Source organism: Lolium perenne, chromosome 5 (genome assembly GCF_019359855.2).
Source record: "Lolium perenne isolate Kyuss_39 chromosome 5, Kyuss_2.0, whole genome shotgun sequence".
Taxonomy (NCBI): Eukaryota; Viridiplantae; Streptophyta; class Magnoliopsida; order Poales; family Poaceae; genus Lolium; species Lolium perenne.
Window position 1 is genome coordinate 222,998,459 of NC_067248.2, and position 22,101 is coordinate 223,020,559.

General features: G+C 42.4%; 2 protein-coding genes across 2 annotated transcripts; one reads left to right on the forward strand and one right to left on the reverse strand.

Moving 5' to 3' along the window:
- Positions 1–7,798: 7,798 nt before the first annotated feature.
- On the forward strand, positions 7,799–8,613 carry LOC127302040 (uncharacterized). The gene has a single exon (XM_051332383.2). It carries the CDS (start codon positions 8,059–8,061, stop codon positions 8,419–8,421), a length of 363 nt encoding a protein of 120 aa, XP_051188343.1. The 5' UTR covers positions 7,799–8,058; the 3' UTR covers positions 8,422–8,613.
- On the reverse strand, positions 8,589–18,478 carry LOC127302039 (aspartyl protease family protein At5g10770-like). The gene is made up of 2 exons (XM_051332382.2): positions 18,234–18,478; positions 8,589–10,010 (listed from the first exon to the last, which is right to left on the reverse strand). Exons 1-2 carry the CDS (start codon positions 18,454–18,456, stop codon positions 8,749–8,751), a joined length of 1,485 nt encoding a protein of 494 aa, XP_051188342.1. The 5' UTR covers positions 18,457–18,478; the 3' UTR covers positions 8,589–8,748.
- Positions 18,479–22,101: the final 3,623 nt, after the last annotated feature.

The following is a 22,101-nucleotide window of genomic DNA, read 5'->3' on the forward strand; positions in this document are numbered from 1 at the left end:
TAGTGCTTCCTTCAATTTACTAGCCCAATTCTTTCTAGATTTATTAACAGTCTTTTGCAAGATAGATTTAATCTCTCTATTTGATAGTTCTACTTGCCCACTAGTTTGAGGACGATAAGCAGAAGCAATTCTATGATTAATACCATATTTAGCAAGAGTTTTTCTAAAACCACCATGAATAAAATGAGAACCTCCATCAGTCATAATATATCTAGGAACTCCAAATCTAGGAAAAATAATATCTAAAAGCATTCTTAAAGAGGTCTCACCATCAGCACTTTTTGTGGGTATGGCTTCCACCCATTTAGTAACATAACCAACAGCAACAAGTATATGAGTGTTACCTTCTGAAGAAGGGAAAGGTCCCATGAAGTCAAATCCCCAACAATCGAATGGTTCAATAACAAGAGTATAATTCATAGGCATTTCATTGCGTCTGGAGATATTACCAACCCTTTGACATTCATCACAAGATAAAATAAACTTCCTTGCATCCTTGAAGAGAGTTGGCCAATAAAAACCTGATTGTAGAACCTTTTGCGTGGTTCTGTCTCCGGCGTGATGTCCTCCATAAGCACTACCATGACATTTACTCAATATCTCTTGTTGTTCATATTCGGGAACACATCTTCGCAGAATACCATCCACTCCTTCTTTATATAAGTGTGGGTCATCCCAGAAATAATGTCTCAAGTCATAAAAGAATTTCCTCCTTTGCTGAGCTGAAAAGGTTGGAGGCAAGTACTTGGAAACAATAAAGTTAGCATAATCAGCATACCAAGGGCTATCTCGCGAGCTCACCTTTATTACAGCCAATTATTCATTTGGAAAACTATCATTACCAGGAACAGGGTCATAAGCAATATTTTCCAATCTAGACAAATTATCAGCAACAGGATTATCAGCACCTTTCCTATCTATAATATGCAAATCAAATTCTTGCAACAGAAGCACCCATCTAATAAGCCTTGGCTTAGCATCTTTCTTTTGCATAAGGTATCTAATTGCAGCATGATCAGTATGAATTGTAACTTTTGAATCAACAATATAGGATCTAAACTTGTCACAAGCAAAGACTACAGCTAGCAGTTCTTTTTCAGTTGTAGCATAATTTCTTTGAGCAGCATCAAGAGTTTTACTAGTATAATGAATAACATTTAATTTTTTATCTACTCGCTGTCCAAGAACAACGCCTACAGCAAAATCACTAGCATCGCACATAATTTCAAAAGGTAAGTTCCAATTAGGAGGTTCAACTATAGGAGCAGTTGTTAAGGCTTTCTTTAGAGTTTCGAAGCTTCCTTACAATCATCATCAAAAACAAAAGGTACATCTTTTTGAAGAAGATTAGTAAGAGGTTTTGAAATCTTGGAAAAGTCTTTAATGAATCTCCTATAAAACCCAGCATGACCAAGAACACTACGAATACCTTTAACATCCCTAGGATAGGGCATATTCTCAATTGCTTCAACTTTAGCTCTATCAACTTCAATACCTCTCTCGGAAATTTTATGTCCCAATACAATTCCTTCATTAACCATAAAGTGGCATTTCTCCCAATTAAGAACAAGGTTAGTTTCTTCACATCTCTGTAAAACTTTATCAAGGTTCCGCAAGCAATTATCAAAAGAATTCCCATAGACAGAAAAATCATCCATGAATACCTCTACAATATTCTCGCAAAAGCCATGAAAAATAGCAGACATGCATCTTTGAAAAGTAGCAGGAGCATTACATAAACCAAAAGGCATACGTCTATAAGCATAAGTTCCATAGGGACAAGTGAAAGTGGTTTTCTCTTGATCTTTAGTTTTAACAGCAATTTGTGAAAACCCAGAATAACCATCAAGAAAGCAAAAAATGAGTATTTTTAGATAACCTTTCTAACATTTGATCAATAAAAGGTAAAGGGTAATGATCTTTCTTAGTAACCTTATTAACTTTTTGATAATCAATGCACATTCTATACCCTACAACTACTCTTTGAGGGATGAGCTCATCATTATCATTAGGTACAACAGTCATTCCTCCTTTCTTAGGAACGCAATGCACATGACTAACCCATATACTATCAGCAATAGGATATATAATACCAGCTTCAAGAAGTTTTAATACCTCATTTCTTACCACATCCTTCATCTTAGGAATTAGACAACGCTGATGTTCAACAACAGGCTTTGCATCATCTTCCATATTAATGGCATGTTGGCAAATGGAGGGAGAAATCCCCTTCAAGTCATCAAGAGTGTAGCCAATAGCTCCTCGGTGTTTCTTCAGTATTTCCAATAACCTTTCTTCTTCAATCTCTGAAAGCTTAGAACTAATAATAACATGATATATTTTCTTATCATCAATATGAGCATATTTAAGATTATCAGGCAATGGTTTTAAATCAAAAACAGGATCTTCCTTTGGTGGTAATGTTGTACCTAGATCTTCTACCGGTAAATCATGCTTAAGAATAGGTTGACGAAGGAAAATTTCATCAAGCTCATTTCTTTCTTCCCTAAAAACTTCACTCTCACTATTCTCCAAATGTTGCTGCAAAGGATTATTAGGAGCAAGAGCAATAGATGCACACTGTTCAACTCTAAAATCATTATTAGGCGAATCAGCTTTATAAGGAGTTTTGGCAAATTTAGAGAAATTAAACTCATAAGATTCACCAGCAAATTTAGTCAAAATTTTCTCTTTCTTGCAATCTATAACAGCTCCACAAGTATTTAGAAAAGGTCTACCAAAAATGATAGGACAATACTTACTAGCAGCAGATCCAAGTACCAAAAAGTCAGCAGGGTATTTAATCTTACCACATAGAACTTCCACATCTCGAACAATACCAATTGGAGAGATAGTTTCTCTATTAGCTAGCCGAATAACCACAATAAGGAATAGCAATGATCACCAATTCTCCGTGTAAAGCTCATAAGGAATAGCACTAATACTTGCACCAATATCGCATAAACCATAATAGCAATGATCACCAATTCTAACAGATAGCATAGGAACACTAGTTTTTCTAGACTTATTAGGATGTGAAACAATATTAGAAGCATCTTCACAGAAAATAATATGACCATCTTCCACATTTTCAGTCACAAGATCTTTAACTATTGCAATAGCAGGTTCAACTTTTATTTGCTCTTCAGGTTCTATAGGTTTCTTTTCAGTTTTATTAACTGCACTATTTATAACAGAATACTCCTTCATTTTAGCAGGGAAAGGAGTTTTTTCAATATAAGCTTCAGGAATAACATGATCAACAGTTTCAATTACAACAAATTTATTTATAGATGAATCAATTTTATCTTTACACGGTTCATGATACTTATCAAATTTCTTCTTAGGCAATTCATAATGAGAGGCAAAAGCTTTATAAAGATTTGCAACAACTTGAGAATCAAGACAATAAGTAGCACTAATATTACGAAATTTATCAGTATCCATAAAAGCTTCAATGCATTTATAATCATAGTTTATACCTGACTCTCTATCTTTATCGTTCTCCCATCCTTCAGTATTCTCCTGGATCCGATCAAGAAGGTCCCTCTTAAACTCTTCTTTGTTGCGTGTAAATGATCCAGAACAAGAAGGATCCAACAAGGTCTTATCTTGGAAAGAAAGTCTTGCATAGAAATTATCAATGATAACATTACCAGGAAGCTCATGAATGGGGCATTTGAGCATTAAAGACTTCAATCTCCCCCACGCTTGGGCAATACTCTCTCCATCATGAGGCCAGAAATTATATATGCGGTTCCGGTCTTTGTGAATTTCACTTGGAGGATAGAACTTAGAATAAAATAGAGGCACAATATCATTCCATTCAAGAGAATCCCCATTATTCAGCAATTTGTACCAATGCGCCGCTTTACCAGACAACGATATAAGAATAGTTTCTTCCTCACTTCATCCATAGCAATACCTGCACACTTGAATAAACCTCATAATTCATGTAAGAACAGTAAATGATCTCCAGGATGGACATTTCCATCCCCTGCATAACGGTTATCCACAACACGTTCAATAATTTTCATAGGTATTTTGTATGGAACATCTTCCTCACCTGGCGCCTCATCCACTACCTTTGCAGTAGTAGTAGATTTTCCAAATAAAAATTCAAGAGAAGATCTCTCCATAATAAATTATAGCAGCAGACAGGAATAAAATCAGCACTAACAGTAAAAGTTTCCCTTACCAATTCCACTTACCAATAGCGCTTCACTCCTCGGCAACGGCGCCAGAAAATAGTCTTGATGACCCACAAGTATAGGGGGTGTATCGTAGTATTTTCGATAAGTAAGAATGTCGATCCCAACGAGGAGCAGAAGGTGTTGACAAGCAGTTTCGATGAAGGATTCACTGTAAATGCTCACAGACTATTCAGGGGGTTTTGATGTAGCAGATGAATAAAGTACGAGTAAGTAAAATGCGAGAGTAACAATTGCAGCGAGTGGCCCAATCCTTTTTAGCAAAAAGGACAAGCCGGTTTGTTTACTTATAATGACCAAACGTTCTTGAGGACACACGGGAATTTAGTCTAGTGCTTTCGCTTCATATAGCTGATTAATCTTCATTGTTTTGATAAGTGTTGTGTGGGTGAACCTATGCTAATGCACCGCCCTTCCTAGGACTAATACATACTTGTGATTATACCCCTTGCAAGCATCCGCAACTACAAGAAAGTAATTAAGATAAATCTAACCACAGCCTTAAACTCTGAGATCCTGCTATCCCTCCTGCATCGATATACCAACGGGGGTTCAGGTTTCTGTCACTCCGGCAACCCCGCAATTGGAAAACGAGTACAAGATGTATTCCCCTAGGCCCATAAAGGTGAAGTATCATGTAGTCGACGTTCACATGACACCACTAGAAGAATAACACCACAACTTAATTATCATAACATTGAATATTACTCAACCATAATTCACTACTAACATTTAGACTTCACCCATGTCCTCAAGAACTAAACGAACTACTCACGAGACATCATATGGAACATGATCAGAGGTGATATGATGATGAATAACAATCTGAACATAAACCTTGGTTCAATGGTTTCACTCAATAGAATCAATAACAAGTAGAAATCAATACCGGGAGAGTTTCCCCTATCAAACAATCAAGATCCAACCCAAATTGTTACAGCGGTGACGATGTGCAGCGGTGGAGACGGCGGTGATGATGATGGAGATGATGGTGATGATGATGGAGATGATGTCCAGCTCGATGACGGTGACGATGGCGTCGATTTCCTCCTCCGGGAGGGAATTTCCCCGGTAGATTTTAGCCTACCGGAGAGCTCTTTTCTCTCTGGTGTTTTCCGTCCCGCAGAGGCGGCTGTGACTCTTCGCGACTATCCTCTGGAGCTTAGGTTTTCGGGACGAAGATGTACGCGAAGGAGAGGAGGCCAGAGGGGGCTGTGGGCCCCCTCCCCACATGGCGGCGCGGCCAGGGCAGGGCCCACGCCGGCCTATGAGGGGTGCCCATGGCGGCCCTCCTCGGCTCCTCCTTCTGGCTCTCTTCATGTTCTGGAAAAATAGGATTTTTCATATAATTTCCATCAATTGTTGATCTTCCGAAATATTGCATTCTGACGGCGCTTTTTCCAGCAGAATCCTGACTCCGGTGCGCGATCTTCCAATAATCATGAAACATGCAAAATAGATGAAATAATAAGTATTACCTCTAAATATGAAATATATCAATGAATAACAGCAAATTACGATATAAAATAGTGATGCAAAATGGACGTATCAGCAACACAATCAAGATACTTTGCCCCAACTTAACAGTGAGGTTGTCAATCTCACCGGCTTGCTATAAACAAAGGATTAAACTTATGGTGTGGAGAATGATGTTTGCTTGCAAAGAACAACAGAGAACAATGATTGAGTAGGTTGTATTTCAGATGTAAAAGAATGGACCGGGGTCCACAGTTCACTAGTGGTGTCTCTCCAATAAGATAAATAACATGTTGGGTGAAAAAGTACAGTTGGGCAATTGACAAATAGAGAGGGCATAACAATGCACATACATATCATGATGACTACTATGAGATTTACTTAGGGCATTACGACAAAGAACATAGACCGCTATCCAGCATGCATCTATGTCTAAAAAGTCCACCTTCGGGTTAGCATCCGCACCCCTTCCAGTATTAAGTTGCAAACAACATACAATTGCATTAAGTACTGTGCGTAATGTAAACAATACAAATATCCTTAGACAAAGCATTGATGTTTTATCCCTAGTGGCACCAGCACATCCATAACCTTAGAACTTTCTGTCACTGTCCCTGATTCAATGGAGACATGAACCCACTATCTAGCATAAATACTCCCTCTTGGAGTTACAAGTATCAACTTGGCCAGAGCCTCTACTAGCAATGGAGAGCATGCAAGATCATAAACAACACATATATGATAGATCGATAATCAACTTGACATAGTATTCCATATTCATCGGATCCCAACAAACACAACATGTAGCATTACAAATAGATGATCTTGATCATGATAGGCAGCTCACAAGATCTAAACATGATGGCATAATAGGAGAAGACAACCATCTAGCTACTGCTATGGACCCATAGTCCAAGGATGAACTACTTACGCATCAGTCCGGAGGCGGGCATGGTGATGTAGAGCCCTCCGGTGATGATTCCGCTCTCCGGCAGGGTGCCGAAGGCGATCTTCAGAATCCCCCGAGATGGGATTGACGGCGGCGGCGTCTCAGTAACTTTTCTCGTATCGTGGCTCTCGGTACTAGGGTTTTCGCGACGAAAGGATTATAGAGGCGAAGAGGCAGAGTCGGGGGACGCCCGAGGGGCCCACCCCATATGGCGGCGTGGCCAGGGGTGGGGCCGCGCCCCCCTATGGTGTGGCCGCCTCGTGGCCCCTCTTCGTCTCCTCTTGGGTGTTCTGGAAGACTCCGTGGAAAATAAGACCGTGAGCTTTTGTTTCGTCCAATTCCGAGAATATTTCCTGTGTAGGATTTCTGAAACCAAAAACAGCAGAAAACAGGAACTGGCTTCGGCATCTTGTTAATAGGTTAGTGCCAGAAAATGCATAAAAATGATATAAAGTGTATATAAAACATGTGAGTATTGTCATAAAACTAGCATGGAACATAAGAAATTATAGATACGTTTGAGACGTATCATCTACCTCTAAAACCAAGTTATTGACGGTACTAGAAAGTATGGTTGGCAAATAATAGAGCAAAGTTAATGTCTTGGTACTATAGATTTTAGGGTTGTTGTTGCTAACTAAGTATTTGCAAACTAATTTGGTACCGAATATACAAAAGAAAGTAGTGTAACTAATTCTTTGTGCGAAGTTGATTCGCCACAACACTAGAGTTGCTTTCTCGCAACAACTAAGTTGGTTTTTGAAAAAAAAAAAGTTTGTCAAAACATATATAAATGAGATCTAGTTTTAAAGATCTCGTTGTAAGAAGCCCAATGGTGAAAACGGAATGCAATCTGATACACGGTTTATGAGTTATGACTTTTTTCATTTTCTCCGTATGCAATTAAATGCACATGTGCTAATTTTCGGATGATTTCTCTTTAGTAGACGGGATCTTTTCTTTTAAGGGTGAGTGCTAGGATAGACAAACAAGCACCTAAATGGGTGGATGCTGTGTAGCCACGTCCTTGTTTTTTTTATGATGAACGAGTCTCTGAACTCAGCTAGACAGTTTTGCGTCTTCTCCGTTTTGTCCGGCGCAGATTTTAGTCTTTCCCGAAACGGAACACTGTAGCCGACCCAGTAGAAGTCGAGCTACGTGCCGTATCGGCACCGCTGCACCACCGCGCCTAGACGTGGGAGCACCCTCTGCTTGCCAGCGCGTGGCCTGGAATATGGCTAGGTGGCCTCGGGACCTGCACTCCAAGATCCAACCTTGATCGACTCCCAGTTCTGTATCCCTCTCTCGATCGCTATAAATCCCGGGACGATCTCGTGATGTTGGATAAGCACAACCAGCAGCTGTAGATCGACCATCTGATCCTACCACTCACTAGCAGATCGAGCAGAGAATCGGTGAGCAATGGAGGCGACCAAGGAGAGGCGGGAGCAGCAGCAGCAGCGGAAGGCCGCCGGCGCCGGCGAGGACGGCGACTCGGTGCAGCTGCCGACGGAGACGAGCCCGTACGTGCAGTACAACAAGGACGACGGCCTGGAGGACTACAAGATGCGTGCCTACGGCGCCAAAGGCCACCTCCCCGTCTCCGACCTCCCCCACGGCGGCACCGGCACCGACGCGCCCACCATCCCCGGCACCGCCCTCCCCACTCAGCAACTGAACCTGCATGGGCGCCAGCAGCCGCAGCGTGGGCAAGGTGGGGACGCTGGCGCTGGCCGCGCCGACGAGGCGGCCACCGACACCATCAACCGCCACGGCGTGCCGTAGTTCGATCGTAGCTGGCTAGCTTGATCCAGGCAGTGTTCAGTGTGCCACATGGAAAAACAATAAAGTTTGCTTTCAGCTCCTACTTGTTGCTCGAAAAATAAGAATCTCATTGCTGGTTTGTCGCTGATGATGGATCAGCCTGCCTAACCCCTATTTGCAATGGAAAATTGGCCTGCGAATATTATTTTGCTCTGCTAGCTTGATCAAATGCTTTTCGATGTCCAAATTCACATTTGGCGCATCTGGCGCTTCAAAATCACCATCATACTCTTGGGCACTAGGCCGAACCCAATTAAGCCCGATCGAGCAAGCAGCAGAAGCTAGCCATCAGCTGCAGCCGTTCGCGCCGAACCCAATCTTCTGGTTGGCCACGTCGTACACCACCGCGAGCGTCTTCTGCTGCGTGTTCCCGAGGATGCCGACGTCCGTGCCGTCGCCGTTGGGCGCGAACGCTAGGCACGCCTGCGACGCCTTCGCCACGTACAACACCCCGCTGAAGTCGAGCTCCACGGTGGTGCCGCCGGCGAACACCAGTGCCAAAGACGGTATCTGCACCGTCGTGTGCCCCGTGAAGTCGTAGCATGTGTCCAGGATGGACAGCGCCGGCGCCTTCTTGTACCTGTACCTGCCCATAGAGCGCGTGAACGCCCTACGGAGCGCGGCGTAGGCGCGAGGCGGCAGCCGGGTGATCACGGTGCCGGAGTCGATCACCGTGCCAGCCGACGCAAACACCACCGGAGAGATCCTGACCGTCCGCCCGCCGACCTTGACGGCGACGAGATTGACGTAGTAGAACGACGGCGTGTCGCGGCGGGTCGCCATCGCCGTGAACCGCGCGTTCCCGGGCGCAGACCTGCCGAGCCCGAGCGACAGGTAGCCCACCCCGCTCGGCGACGACGGGAGACAGTAGGAGAACCCCGCGCCGAACTTGGCCGCCGCTTGTGACGACAGCGAGACCTTCTCGCGGCCCAGGCCGACGAGCCCGTCGGTCTTGCCGAACAGCCCGGTGTCCTTGTCGCCGCACCCGAAGACGAAGCCCGGGAGCGTGTTCGATGGCGTCCCCAGCGTCAGCGTGTCGCGCGCCAGGTCGCCGTCGGTCTGCGACTGGTCGCCGTACACGACCTCGTACCGGCACTTCTTGTCTCGCGAGCAGCTATGCGAGTCGAGCCCCTGGCACTCCGGCGCGGCGCAGGGCACGGCGGAGTACGTCTTCGACCGCGCCGGGTCGAAGAGCGGGTCCTTCTGCTCGTAGCAGTCCGAGCACGGCGTGCACTGCACCCATGATAGGTCGCTGCCGGTGTCGAAAACCACCGTCATGTCCCTGGCCGGCGTCCCGAGTCCGACAGACACCACGTAGTTGCCGGTGCCAAGGGAGATGCCACGCTGCGCCGGCAGGGACACGCCCTTCGCGGCGTGGTTGGCTTGGTCGAGCACAGTGGACGCGGCGGCGATCTTGCGGTGTATGGAGTCTACTCTGGCCTGATCATGGTCCAAGAGCTGGGCGTGTGGTGGCGTGCCGCCACGCGACTGCAGTGGCAAGCACGGGCCGTGCCGGTGCACAACATTGAGGACCGTCGAGTTTGATGCCGCTGCAAGACAGCCAGAATAAGAATTAGCTGCTCCCTCTCATCCATAAGTACATCGTAGTTTTTTATTTAAATTTAACAGTTTTGTTTAGTTCTCGATTAAGTTCGTGATCTGTCAATTTCTACACCGTTTAATTGCAGCCGTGATTTATATATGAGTTACAAGTTAAGTTGTAATTGGGATTTTCAGTTTTAAGTGAGACCCGTAACTGAATTTTTTTAGTTGCAAGTGAGGATGCAACTAAGAAAAATCGTTAGGTTTGCTTCATGTTTCGTGCTAATTTATCTTGCAATTTGGGTTGCAACTGAAATTTGAGGATATCATCTAAAGATCAAAGTTAGTTCTCAGTCGAATGAAAACTAGTCGCATCCTAAATTTAAACTGAAATCACAACAAATATTATAGATCAGCAGGAGTAATTACTATTTTGGATATTTTTTGTCCTAAAATCAGCTATAAGGTAATAAGACTGTGATATAATCCTGGTAGTTATACAACTCGAAGCAAAACAACCACCCCGCTATGTTTCGATTTTGACTGATGTTTGCAGTCATCGCGACGGCGAAGCTCTTGTGTGATCTGAAGTATAACAAGAAAATATTTGTACGTTTATATTGTGCATCATGACATGATCACATTAAATAAAATCGGTCTTGTAAGATGCTTAAGATAATTAGATCACCATGGTGGGTTCATCACTCCGGTCAGGCGGAGTGGGAGGTTTGGTATGGATGCGGATGGTGGGACTGTGACGGATGAGGACTCCATGCAGAAGGTGATGCGCCGTAAGGCGGCACAAAACCTCGATTATGCTGGTATGATGTCTTCTCATAAATCTAAATTTTTTCTATCGTTTTCATCCCCTGCTATTTCTTCTAAGCTTAATAGTTTAGGTGTGAATCTAGGTAGTTCTGAAAATGAGATATCTGTTTCAACTAGAGTCTTGAAGCATATGGAATTTGATCGTCTTACGGTTATTCCAAAAGCTTCGACCACGTTGGATTCCACCTACTTAGATGAGGAGGAAGCGATTTCCACATCAGATGGTCAGCTTCTTTCTCACCTAGTTGGTGAAGTGTCGGAAGTGGGTTTGGATGAGGACGACCTTTACTCTTTATATGAGCTAAAGGCATCTCGCCGGAAAACCAAATCCTCTTCTAACAAGAAACCGTGGAAACGGTCAAAAATTCCCAAATCTCCAATTGTTTCCCAATGAATGGCATGTTCGCGAATAGCAGAGGTCTTGGTGACTTGGCTAAACACTTACATTTTGCTGATTGCATTAGGGATCATAATTTGTTTTTTTTGGCTATTTCTGAGACTGGGAGACGGGATTTCTCGCAAAGTCTTCTAAACCGTATATCTGGTGGTATAGACTTTACTTGGATATCCTGTCCACCACGTGGGAGATCTGGTGGTATTTTACTCGGTGTTAGAACGGACTCAATGGAAGTGTTAGCACATTCGGCAGGGGAATTTCACATCAAATTCCACATCCGTAATAGAGCTGACAATTTCATCTGGAGTCTAGTCGCCGTGTATGGTGCTGCTCAGGAGGATTATTAGGCCGCCTTTCTTCGCGAATTGGTGAATCTAGCAAATGACAATCCCCATCCTATTCACATAGGAGGAGATTTTAATTTGTTGAGATTTCCATGTGAGAAGAGTAGGGGCAGTTTTGACAATCATTGGCCTTTCTTGTTCAATGCGGTCATTGGCAGCTTGGACTTGAGGGAGGTTTCAATGATTGGCAGACAATTCACCTGGGCTAACAATCTCCCGGAGCCAACATATGAAAAACTAGATCGCGTACTAATGGATACCGATTGGGAATTGAAATTTCCAATGGTGACGGTGCGCGCGGTGGAACGTATTGTTGGATTTTCTGATCATGCTCCCATTTTATTATCCACTGGTGTATCTCGACCTCCGTCTAACCGCCGATTTAAGTTTGAACTCGGCTGGTTGAATCGGGAAGGTTTTCATACCATGGTTAAAAAGATATGGGAACGGCCGGTTGTGGGGATGTCTCCGATACAGAGGTGGAATAACAAGATGCGTGCTGTACGCAAACACCTCTGTGGATGGGCATGTCATACAACTGGGATTCTTAAGAAAGAAAAACAACGGCTTTCATCTATCATAGATGACCTCGAAGCCAAAGTTGAAGTTCGACCGCTTTCCGCACAAGAGATTGAGCAAAAAAAACCAATCAAATGCGGAAATCGTAAAACTTCTGCGGGAAGAGGAGCTGAAGTGGTACCAACGATCTAAGGCCCAATTTATTCTGGAAGGAGATTCGAATACAAGGTACTTCCATTGTGTTGCCAATGCCAGACATAGGAAGAAGCTTATTCGTACCCTTGTGCAGGATGAGGGTATGATTGAGGGTCATGAACAGCTAAAGTCGTATATTACGAGTTATTATAAAGGGCTTTCTGGTGCTCCAGAAGACAGTAATTTTTCGTTAGATGAGACAAGAACGGAAGATATTCCTCAAGTCTCTCAAGCGGAGAATAATTTTCTCACTTCGCCTTACACTGAGGAGGAAGTAAGAAAAGCTATTTTCCAGATGGAGCATAATAAAGCCCCGAGTCCTGATGGCTTTCCAGCTGAATTTTATCAATCTTTCTGGGATGTCATCAAGTTTGACCTGTTGGCTCTTTTTGCGGATCTGCATGCTGGACAGTTGGAGCTTTTTAGGTTAAATTTTGGTGAAATTATTTTATTGCCAAAGGTTAATGAAGCAGAAAGGATCCAACAATATCGTCCTATCTGTCTTTTGATGAAATTATTTTATCTGCCACGATCCGACTCAACACGGTGGCTAATCATGTGATAAGAACTTCACAAACTACTTCTATGCAAGGACGAAATATCCTGGATGGGGTTGTAGTCCTCCATGAAACTGTTCATGAGATGCATAGAAAGAAGTTGAATGGGGTAATTTTAAAGATTGATTTTGAAAAAGCCTATGACAAGGTTAAGTGGTCATTTTTGCAACAAACTCTCAGAATGAAAGGTTTCTCTAATGAGTGGTGTGCGATGATCAAAAATTTCGTCTCGAGAGGGAGTGTTGCCATTAAAGTCAATGATGATGTGGGCAAATACTTTCAAACCAAGAAGGGACTAAGACAGGGAGATCCATTATCACCAGTGCTATTTAATATAGTGGCTGATATGCTCGCTGTTTTAATTGAGTGTGCAAAGTCAGAGGGTGAGATTGAAGGGGTCATTCCTCATCTTGTTGATGGAGGTTTGTCCATTCTTCAATATGCCGACAATACAATTCTTTTTATGGATCATGACATCGAAAAGGCTCGAACTCTAAAGTTAATTCTTTCAGCATTTGAGCATCTGTCGGGTCTAAAAATTAACTTCCATAAAAGTGAGTTGTTTTGTTTTGGTGAGGCCCAAGACCATGTTGCAGATTATGCTGAACTATTCGGCTGCGGTCAAGGCCAATTTCCAATTAGGTACTTGGGTATCCCGATTCATTATCGGAGACTCACCAATGCTGAATGGAAAATGGTCGAGGAAAGACTACACATAAGATTAAGTAGTTGGAAAGGTAAATTACTATCCTTGGGAGGAAGATTAGTTCTCATAAATGCAGTACTCAGTAATATTGTACTGTATCCGATATCGGGAGTGGTGTTTTGGAACATGGGAGCATATGCTCCCTATATTTTGAAATGCATCTTACACATATTATAAATTTTTAAAAAAAATAAAACAAAAAATTCGCACGTACATCTTCACGTGCTACGCGCTCACAAAGTCATTTCATAAAAATGAACTCATCATGTGACGTGTGTAAAAAAGACAAAATTCAGTGCTAAAAACAATGATTTTCACAGGATAAGTTTTCTCTTTTTTACATAGGCCACAAAAATATTTTTTTTTGTGAAACTTGACGCGCACATATATATTATGGAGATGTATATGTAGAATTTTTTGTCAAAATTTTTCCACACTTAGAAATATGTTTTGTTGGTAGAGAGAGCGTACGCACCCGGGAGCCGAATTGAATTTCCGATATCTTTCTTCCAACTTTCTAGAGGAGCCTTAAAAAGATTGGATTATTTCCGATCAAGATTCTTTTGGCAAGGGGATAGTGAGAAGCGTAAATATCGACTAGCGAAGTGGAGTGTTCTTTGTCGACCTAAGGATCATGGAGGACTTGGCATACAAGACCTCCAGATCAAGAATAGGGCACTTCTAGGTAAATGGTTATCCAAGCTACTTACCGAAGAGGGTATATGGCAAACACTCCTTAAGAGAAAATATATCAGCTCAAAAGCTATATCTCAGGTTCTTTGGAAACCGGGAGATTCTCATTTTTTGGCTGATCTTATGGATACGAAGAAGTATTTCTTTCCATATGGTTCTTTCTCTATTAAGAATGGATCGGAAATTCGTTTTTGGGAGAATAAATGGTTAGGTAATACCACGCTCCTAGAACAATATCCGGCATTGTATAATATTGTGCGTCACAAAAGTGAGACTATAGCTAAGGTAATGGAATTTTTCCCACCAAATGTGGCATTTAGAAGAAGTCTCATTGGTCCCAGACAAACCTCTTGGCAGGAATTGTTACAGCGTCTTGAGTTAGTTCAATTGACGCATGGAACAGATGTGTTCCGCTGGCATGGAAGTAAAAAGTGTGTTTTCTATCACCATGATGAGACTATTAAACACTTATTCTTTCATTGTAAGTTTGCTAGGTCTATATGGTCAGCCGTCCAAATAGGATCTACCTTATACCCACCCCGTAGTGTTGTCAATATATTTGACAACTGGCTCAATGGTGTGGATGATAGGTTTAAGCGTCTTATTAGGATGGGAGCGATTGCAATAATTTGGTCGCTGTGGCTATGTAGAAATGACAAGATTTTCAATAATATTTCTTCCTCCTTTTTGCAGGTCATATACCGGTGCACAGCTACGCTCCGCTCTTGGGTGCCACTGCAGCGGGTGGAGCATCGAGACCTCTTTATGGAGGTATCTTCACGGTTGGAGGATACGGCGAGGGATATTTTCTCCCAACATGGGTGGCAGCGTGACTTTCTGCTGGATGCACCTACCTAGTCTTTTATTCTCCATGAACTTTATTTTATTTTGAATATTAGTGTGGTTCTGTAATGGATATTTATGCGTCTGTGTGCATCTTAGCTATGCAGAGGCCGGGTCTATTGCATAAGTAATAAAGTGTCCATTTTCGAAAAATTAGATCAGAGCTTTGTAGGGAGTAATTCAGACAGGCGCACTTGTTCACAAACAAAGTGGCCATTCCATTCACAAGGGACCATAGCGACTTAGTTAACGACCTTTGAGGCTTTGACTCGTTGAGACTTTTGGTGGCATTTTCTTTTCTTCACCAGTATGGCCTGTGTCAGCGCTTTGCGGTAACCCCATACAATAATCGTTGGCACTTGTACTTGTGCATTTGGCTACAAAATGACACGTGTAAGAATTATAGGCAATTTAAAAAATCATGATATAATGATAACAGTGTGTTGCAAGCTAAAGAATTTTAAAATATCCAAATTCAACCCCAATATGAAATCAAAAACCAAAAATGCAAAACAAGTTGTGAATAGTAAAGCCATCATAGATTGTGTAACTAGTGTTTTTTTTGTTTTTGACAAACCTGCCATTGGCACCGAACACATGTGGTCATTTTGTGCCAAAATACTTGGCACCGACCTGCATAGCTCCGGCTCTATCCTCGTTTGTGCCGAACCCAGGATCAAATTCTGAAATAGTTTCGCCCAGGGTTGAGGCATTAGTTTTGCTTAGGGGCCAGATTTGTCAAAACTATATGCTAGTGGGGTGATTTGTATCATCCACATGCTAAGGATAAAACGTCCATATCTTAATAGTAAAAAAGATTGATAAAACCCAACATCTGTCAATCCAATGTCTCTTGCTAGCCTGGATTACATTTTCAGCAAGGCATGATAATTGGCGGCAGTGGCGTAGCTATGTACAAGTCAGGGGGGCCACCGCCCCCTCGGCTTTTAGAAAATTAGTGAAGGAAAAAATATGGCTTATAGTAGAAATTTTTGAGCTTTTTGCACCCCAGATCATGGTTTTTTCTGGCCCCCCCCCCCGCCCCCCAGATTTCCTGGCAAGCTCCACCACTGATTGGCGATAGCTTGGTGTCATGGTGATTTTCTTCAATCCTTAAGCTTCAAGACTCCAATCTTCTATTGGCATGAGAGTGTTGTGTCTATTATTTTTCTAGTTTTAGGTTGAGCCAAGATCAAGTTAGAGTTGGCTTGACTCCGGAATTTTAGGTTTTGTGTCATGATCCCTACGTCTTAGAGTTGCATATGGGGTTGCAATCACAATCAAAATTTTCCAATTGCACATGAAACTCTATGAAGCCATCTGATCCAGAATTGACATAATTCTAGATTGACCAGGAATCAGTCGAGTCCATTTGTATGTGTCTATTTTATCTTCAGTATTTCTGAAAATTAAAATGATTTGTGCCATGGTTATCCAATGTATAACTGAATATTTCATTATTATTTTATCAGTTGTCGATCTAATTTGGACTTGAACCTATGGCATGATATATTCATGTTCTCAGAGGAACATTTATTAATTAATAAATAGTACAATGTTATGATCTGGTAGTCTTGTTTAAGTTAGAACGCACAAAATGCTAGAGCCCCATTGAAACAGAAATTTCTTACTGCTACAATTGGATTATAGTATTGTATACAAAATCTGATAGGATATAATTCTCCTAAATTTAATTTGGCTCCTAGATGCATATTCTTTCACAAACCAAAAAAACATGTTTTAAATTGCTCGTACAGTTTCATGAAAAGCTAAAAAAAAAATTTGTGGTATATGTAAAGCTCAAACGATAAATTAATTTTCATGAAAAACCATTGTGTGCACGTACCATGTGAAGATGTACACATGAATTTTTTTTGTTTAACATATTTTAACATTTCAAAATGTATCAAATATGCATTACAAAACAAAGGGAGCATGTGCACCCAAAAGCCAAAAGATCACTCCCTACACATACTTTGTAAACCAAACATGCATGAGCTTTAACCTTACATAATTTTTAGAAGTTCCAATACACATCTTGTCCTAGTCTTTTCCTCAACAGTTCTTGTTACTGATCCGGTAACCTATTTTTTCAGATGGCATGTCATTGTAATTATTTTGTTTGTTGGCTATGACAAGCCGACAATTAGTTCGAGATTGGCAAGATGCAAAGGTCCTATCCTAATGTTGGATGACCGCCCCACGAAAGGCGAACCATTACCATCTCATTGTACTTGTACTTCCTTCCCATCTTATAAAACTATCTTAGATTTTCCTAAATACAGATGTATGACAGGGTGTTTCTGCACCAGGGTGTATATGCACCCTCTATTTAAAATGCATTTTAAACATATTTAAAAATGTCAAATAAATACAAAAGAAAATGTCTCATGTATATATTGATATGTTACGTGCTCACAAAGTTGTTTCAACAAAAACAGACAGGTTTTGTGCTCTATGTAAAAAAAGACAAATTTTTGGTGATAAAGTAGTCCATTTCTTGAGATTTTTTTTTCTTTTTTACGCAAAGCACAGAATTTGTCAGTTTTATGTGAAACTTCACGTGTACACATAGGACATGCCCCGCTACATGTGAATTTTTTCTAAATATTTTAACATTTTCAATGTATTTTATATATGCACCGAAGATCAGTTTTGGGTTTCCGCTATCCATTCACTATTTAATGTTTAGATACATTTAAATTTTGAAAAACCTAAAACAATTTTCATGGGGCGATGGGAGTATGTTCCTTTTGATTCGTGTGCTCTCTGTATCTGCATATGTGTACGCAACACACTAGTGGTTAGCGGTACAAAATTTGAAATGGGGGGCAATATGTTTCCTGCTCGACTATTTACGTGTTTCCTTGTATATCCTCTATTTTTAAAAAAATAAGTGTTATAATTTTATCTAAATATGGATGTATCTTGATTTGAGACGTATCAAGAAAATGTGTCGCTTTCTTCACCGGTATAGCCTGTGTCATTGCAGTACATTTTTATGTGGACTATGTACGAAATAAAATGAGTGCACAAACAAACAGAAATACGTATAGATATAAACACCTTATGATTCGGAACGACTGATACTAGCGGAGCGGATCAACAAGCGAAACGATCGATCGAACAATATACGAAGCTAGCAGTACCTGTGGACGGCGTGCAGACCGCGGCCGGCAGCATGGAGGCGACGCTGACGACGTGCCAGTTCGGGTCCGGCCTGCTCGTCCTCATCTCAGCACCAGCAGCCGTCACGCCGAGCCGGCGAGGCGAAGCGACCAGAGCCACGGCGATAAGCAGGATTCGCGACACCGCGCCGGAGAACATTGAGAACGGACCGCCTCGACGCAGCACGGCGGAAGCCATGATCATCGAGCAGGAGCACAGCCCAATAGCCGCTCCGTGCGTGTGATCTGTGCACTTGATAGCACACGCACTGCTTATATAGCGTTGGTGGCCGCGCGCACACTAGCACCAGACGAAAGTCCCGACGGTGTCAAAGTCAGCAATCACCACGAAACGTACGTGGAAAAATTAGGTGGCGTGCCACGGCCGCCGGTGACTGCGCCGGCGCGGAGCGCTCTCCAGCTCGATGGGTGACCAGACCACGACGAGATGAGGTGAGCGTGTCACCTCGGACGCGATCGCGCGCACTGATAAGCACAACAAAAGGCGAGGCCAGCCCTGTCTTCAAGATCTGGCAGCGCCTTTTCGCCCCTATTTGGGCGAGTCGTATAATCCTCCGTTGATCATTTCGCCCTGATTTGGGTTGCTCTTTGGTGGTGGTGACTGGTGAGTGCATATGCACGCTCTCCTCTGGTCAGCCTGCGGTGATGGACGTTGCTTTCGATCGTCCACTGCGGCTGCGAGCAAGAGAGCCGACAGCCTGAAGTGGCGATCATCATGCGCTGACACGAGCAAGTGTATATATGTGTAATCATGCGTTGGATCGGAGTAGTAGTTGCTAACTTCCGGTGTATGCTGGTAATTAGAGGAGTTCGGCGTAAGCTAGCCAGCTGTCAAACTAGATATGTAGAAGTAGAACAATGGGGTGGCCTCTCTATCGAGTTTTGGTGGTGAAATATAACGAGTGTCCACATGCCTAACCGCAAAGCCTTTGTTTCGCTCACCCTTCTTGTTACTTGAGAGATTTAGAATGAGCGTAATGCAAGGATCTTCAGAACCAAGCATATTTTTTCGATAAAGGATGCTTTATTACTTCAAGAAGCAATTACATCCAGCCTCTGTATAACCAGGATGCACACAGCCGTTTGTTTGTCTCAAGTGACCAAAGTTACATAAAACAAAAAGAGGCGAAATACATATCGGAACGATGAATTATATAACGCCTAAGAGCTAGGTGGAGCTTCTATCCGTAGACTATGCTGCCACCCATGTAGGGAAAAAGTATCCCTCGCCGTATCCTCCAACCGTGTACAGACCTCCGTAAACAGGTCTCGGTTCTCCTCCCGCTGAAGAGGTAACCACGAACGGAGAATACCTGTGCATCTGTAGATAACCTGCAACAAAGAGCAATTTTTGTCATTAAAGATCTTGTCATTTCTACATAGCCAGAGCGCCCAGATAACTGCTAGCGCCCCCATCCTAAGAAGCATTTTAAACCTTGAATTGATACCATGCAGCCAATTGCCAAAGACATTAGCGACACTAGTCGGGGGATATAAGGTAGACGCTACTTGGATGACTGACCATATAGATCTCGCAAACTGGCACCGGAAGAATAAATGATTGATGCTTTCGTCATGATGATAAAAGACACATCGTGTACTTCCGTGCCAATTCCGCTTAACAAGATTATCTTTGGTGAGAATAACCCCACGACGAAGATACCATCCAAAAATTTTAATTTTTAATGGTATCTTCATCTTCCAAATTTTCTTATTATTATCAACTGGTAAATCAGAGAGCAGCATCGCATTGTAGAAAGATTTTACAGAAAAGGAACCATCTACGTGGAGGTTCCATCGAAATTCATCTGGCTCTGGCGATAATTGAATATCTCCAAGCCGCAGAATTAGGTTGTTCCATGCCACGAGCCTTTGTCCTAGTAAAACCCGTCTGAACGTCACATTCGGGGGTGAGGTAGCCATTACAGTTGCAATGGTATCACCATGGCGACGCGCAATTCTATACAAAGCGGGATACTGTTCACATAGGGGTGCATTGTCGAGCCAAGCATCTTCCCAGAACCGTATCTGTGCACCATTCTTAATGGAGAAAGTCCCATATCGAAAAAAGACATTTTTTGTCGCCATAAGACCGGCCCAGAAGTGTGAATCCCCAGGTTTCCAAACCATTTGAGATAATGTCTTCAAGCCGATGTACTTTCTCCGAAGTATAGTTTGCCAAATCCCATCCTCAGTAAGTAGCTTAAATAGCCATTTACCCAGTAGCGCTGAGTTCTTGACCTCCAGGTCATGAACTCCGAGCCCTCCTTGATCTTTGGGACTACAAACTATACTCCATTTAACTAGTCGATATTTATTTTTCTCGTTGTCCCCTTGCCAAAAGAATCTGGATCGATAATAATCGAGTTTGTGCAGAATTCCTTTGGGTAAGATGAAGAATGATAACATATACAATACCATATTAGTTAGTACTGAATTAATGAGTACCAATCTTCCACCCAGGGACAACAGTTTACCTTTCCAACTACTAAGGCGTTTTTGTAATCTTTCTTCCACTAATTTCCATTCCGCAATTGTCAGTCTCCGATAATGAATCGGAATACCCAAATAGCGAATCGGAAATTGGCCTTGCCCACAACCAAATAACTCTGTATACAGAGCTACATCGTCTTGGGCATCACCGAAGCTGAACAATTAACTTTTATGGAAGTTAATTTTCAATCCTGATAATTGCTCAAAAACTGCTAAAATTAATTTCAGGTTTCGAGCTTTTTCAAGATCATGATCCATAAAAAGAATCGTGTCATCAGCGTATTGAAGGATAGATAAGCCACCATCAACCAGATGTGGAATCACACCTTCAATCTGACCATCAGACTTGGCTCTCTCTGTGAGTACCGCCAGCATATCCGCTACGATGTTAAATAACATCGGAGATAGCGGATCTCCTTGGCGTAACCCTTTTCGTGTTTGGAAGTAGTGTCCGGTGTCATCATTAACCCGGATTGCAACACTACCTCCATACATGAAATCATGAATTAGAGCTCGCCACTCAGGCGAAAAGCCTTTCATCCTGAGTGTCTGTTGAAGGAAAGACCATTTAACTTTATCATACGCCTTCTCAAAATCAAGCTTTAAAATAACCCCATTTAATTTCTTAGAATGCATCTCATGTACCGTCTCATGCAAAACCGCTACTCCATCAAGGATATTACGTCCTTGCATAAAGGCTGTCTGCGATGGTAAAACAACATGATCCGCAACCGTATTAAGTCTAATGGTGGCCACTTTCGTGAAATTCTTGAAACTTACATTTAATAGGCAAATGGGTCTATATTGTTGGATCCTTTCTGCCTCATTAATTTTCGGTAACAAGATAACTTCACCAAAATTTAGACGAAATAATTCTAGTTGTCCAATGTGTAAATCACTGAACAAATCTAGAAGGTCCGATTTAATAGTATCCCAGAAGGTTTGATAAAACTCTGCTGGAAACCCATCTGGACCCAGTGCTTTGTTGCATTCCATTTGGAAAACTGCCTTCTTAACCTCTTCCTCAGTATAAGGTGCGGTTAGCAAGCCGTTTTCTTCCAAAGAAACTTGGGGTATATCATCCGTTAAGTCCTCGTTAAGAGAAAAAGTACTTTCCTCCGGAGGACCAAACAGACCCTTATAATAATTAGTGATGTAAGACTTGAGTTGCTCATGGCCTTCAATCAACCCTTCATCTTGAATAAGAGAGTGAATACGTTTTTTCCGGTGTCTCCTATTAGCTAAGCCATGGAAGTACCGCGTATTCGAGTCTCCTTCCAAGATGAATTGAGCTTTGGATCGTTGATACCATTTGAGCTCCTCTTCGCGAAGAAGA

Bases quoted from the DNA above. Each gene is read 5' to 3' on its own strand.
- LOC127302040 (XM_051332383.2), top strand. From the start codon at position 8,059: ATGGAGGCGACCAAGGAGAGGCGGGAGCAGCAGCAGCAGCGGAAGGCC.
- LOC127302039 (XM_051332382.2), bottom strand. From the start codon at position 18,456: ATGATCATGGCTTCCGCCGTGCTGCGTCGAGGCGGTCCGTTCTCAATG. The intron at 10,011-18,233 runs GTACTGCTAGCT...GCTGTCTTGCAG, and splicing joins GGTCTGCACGCCGTCCACAG to CGGCATCAAACTCGACGGTC.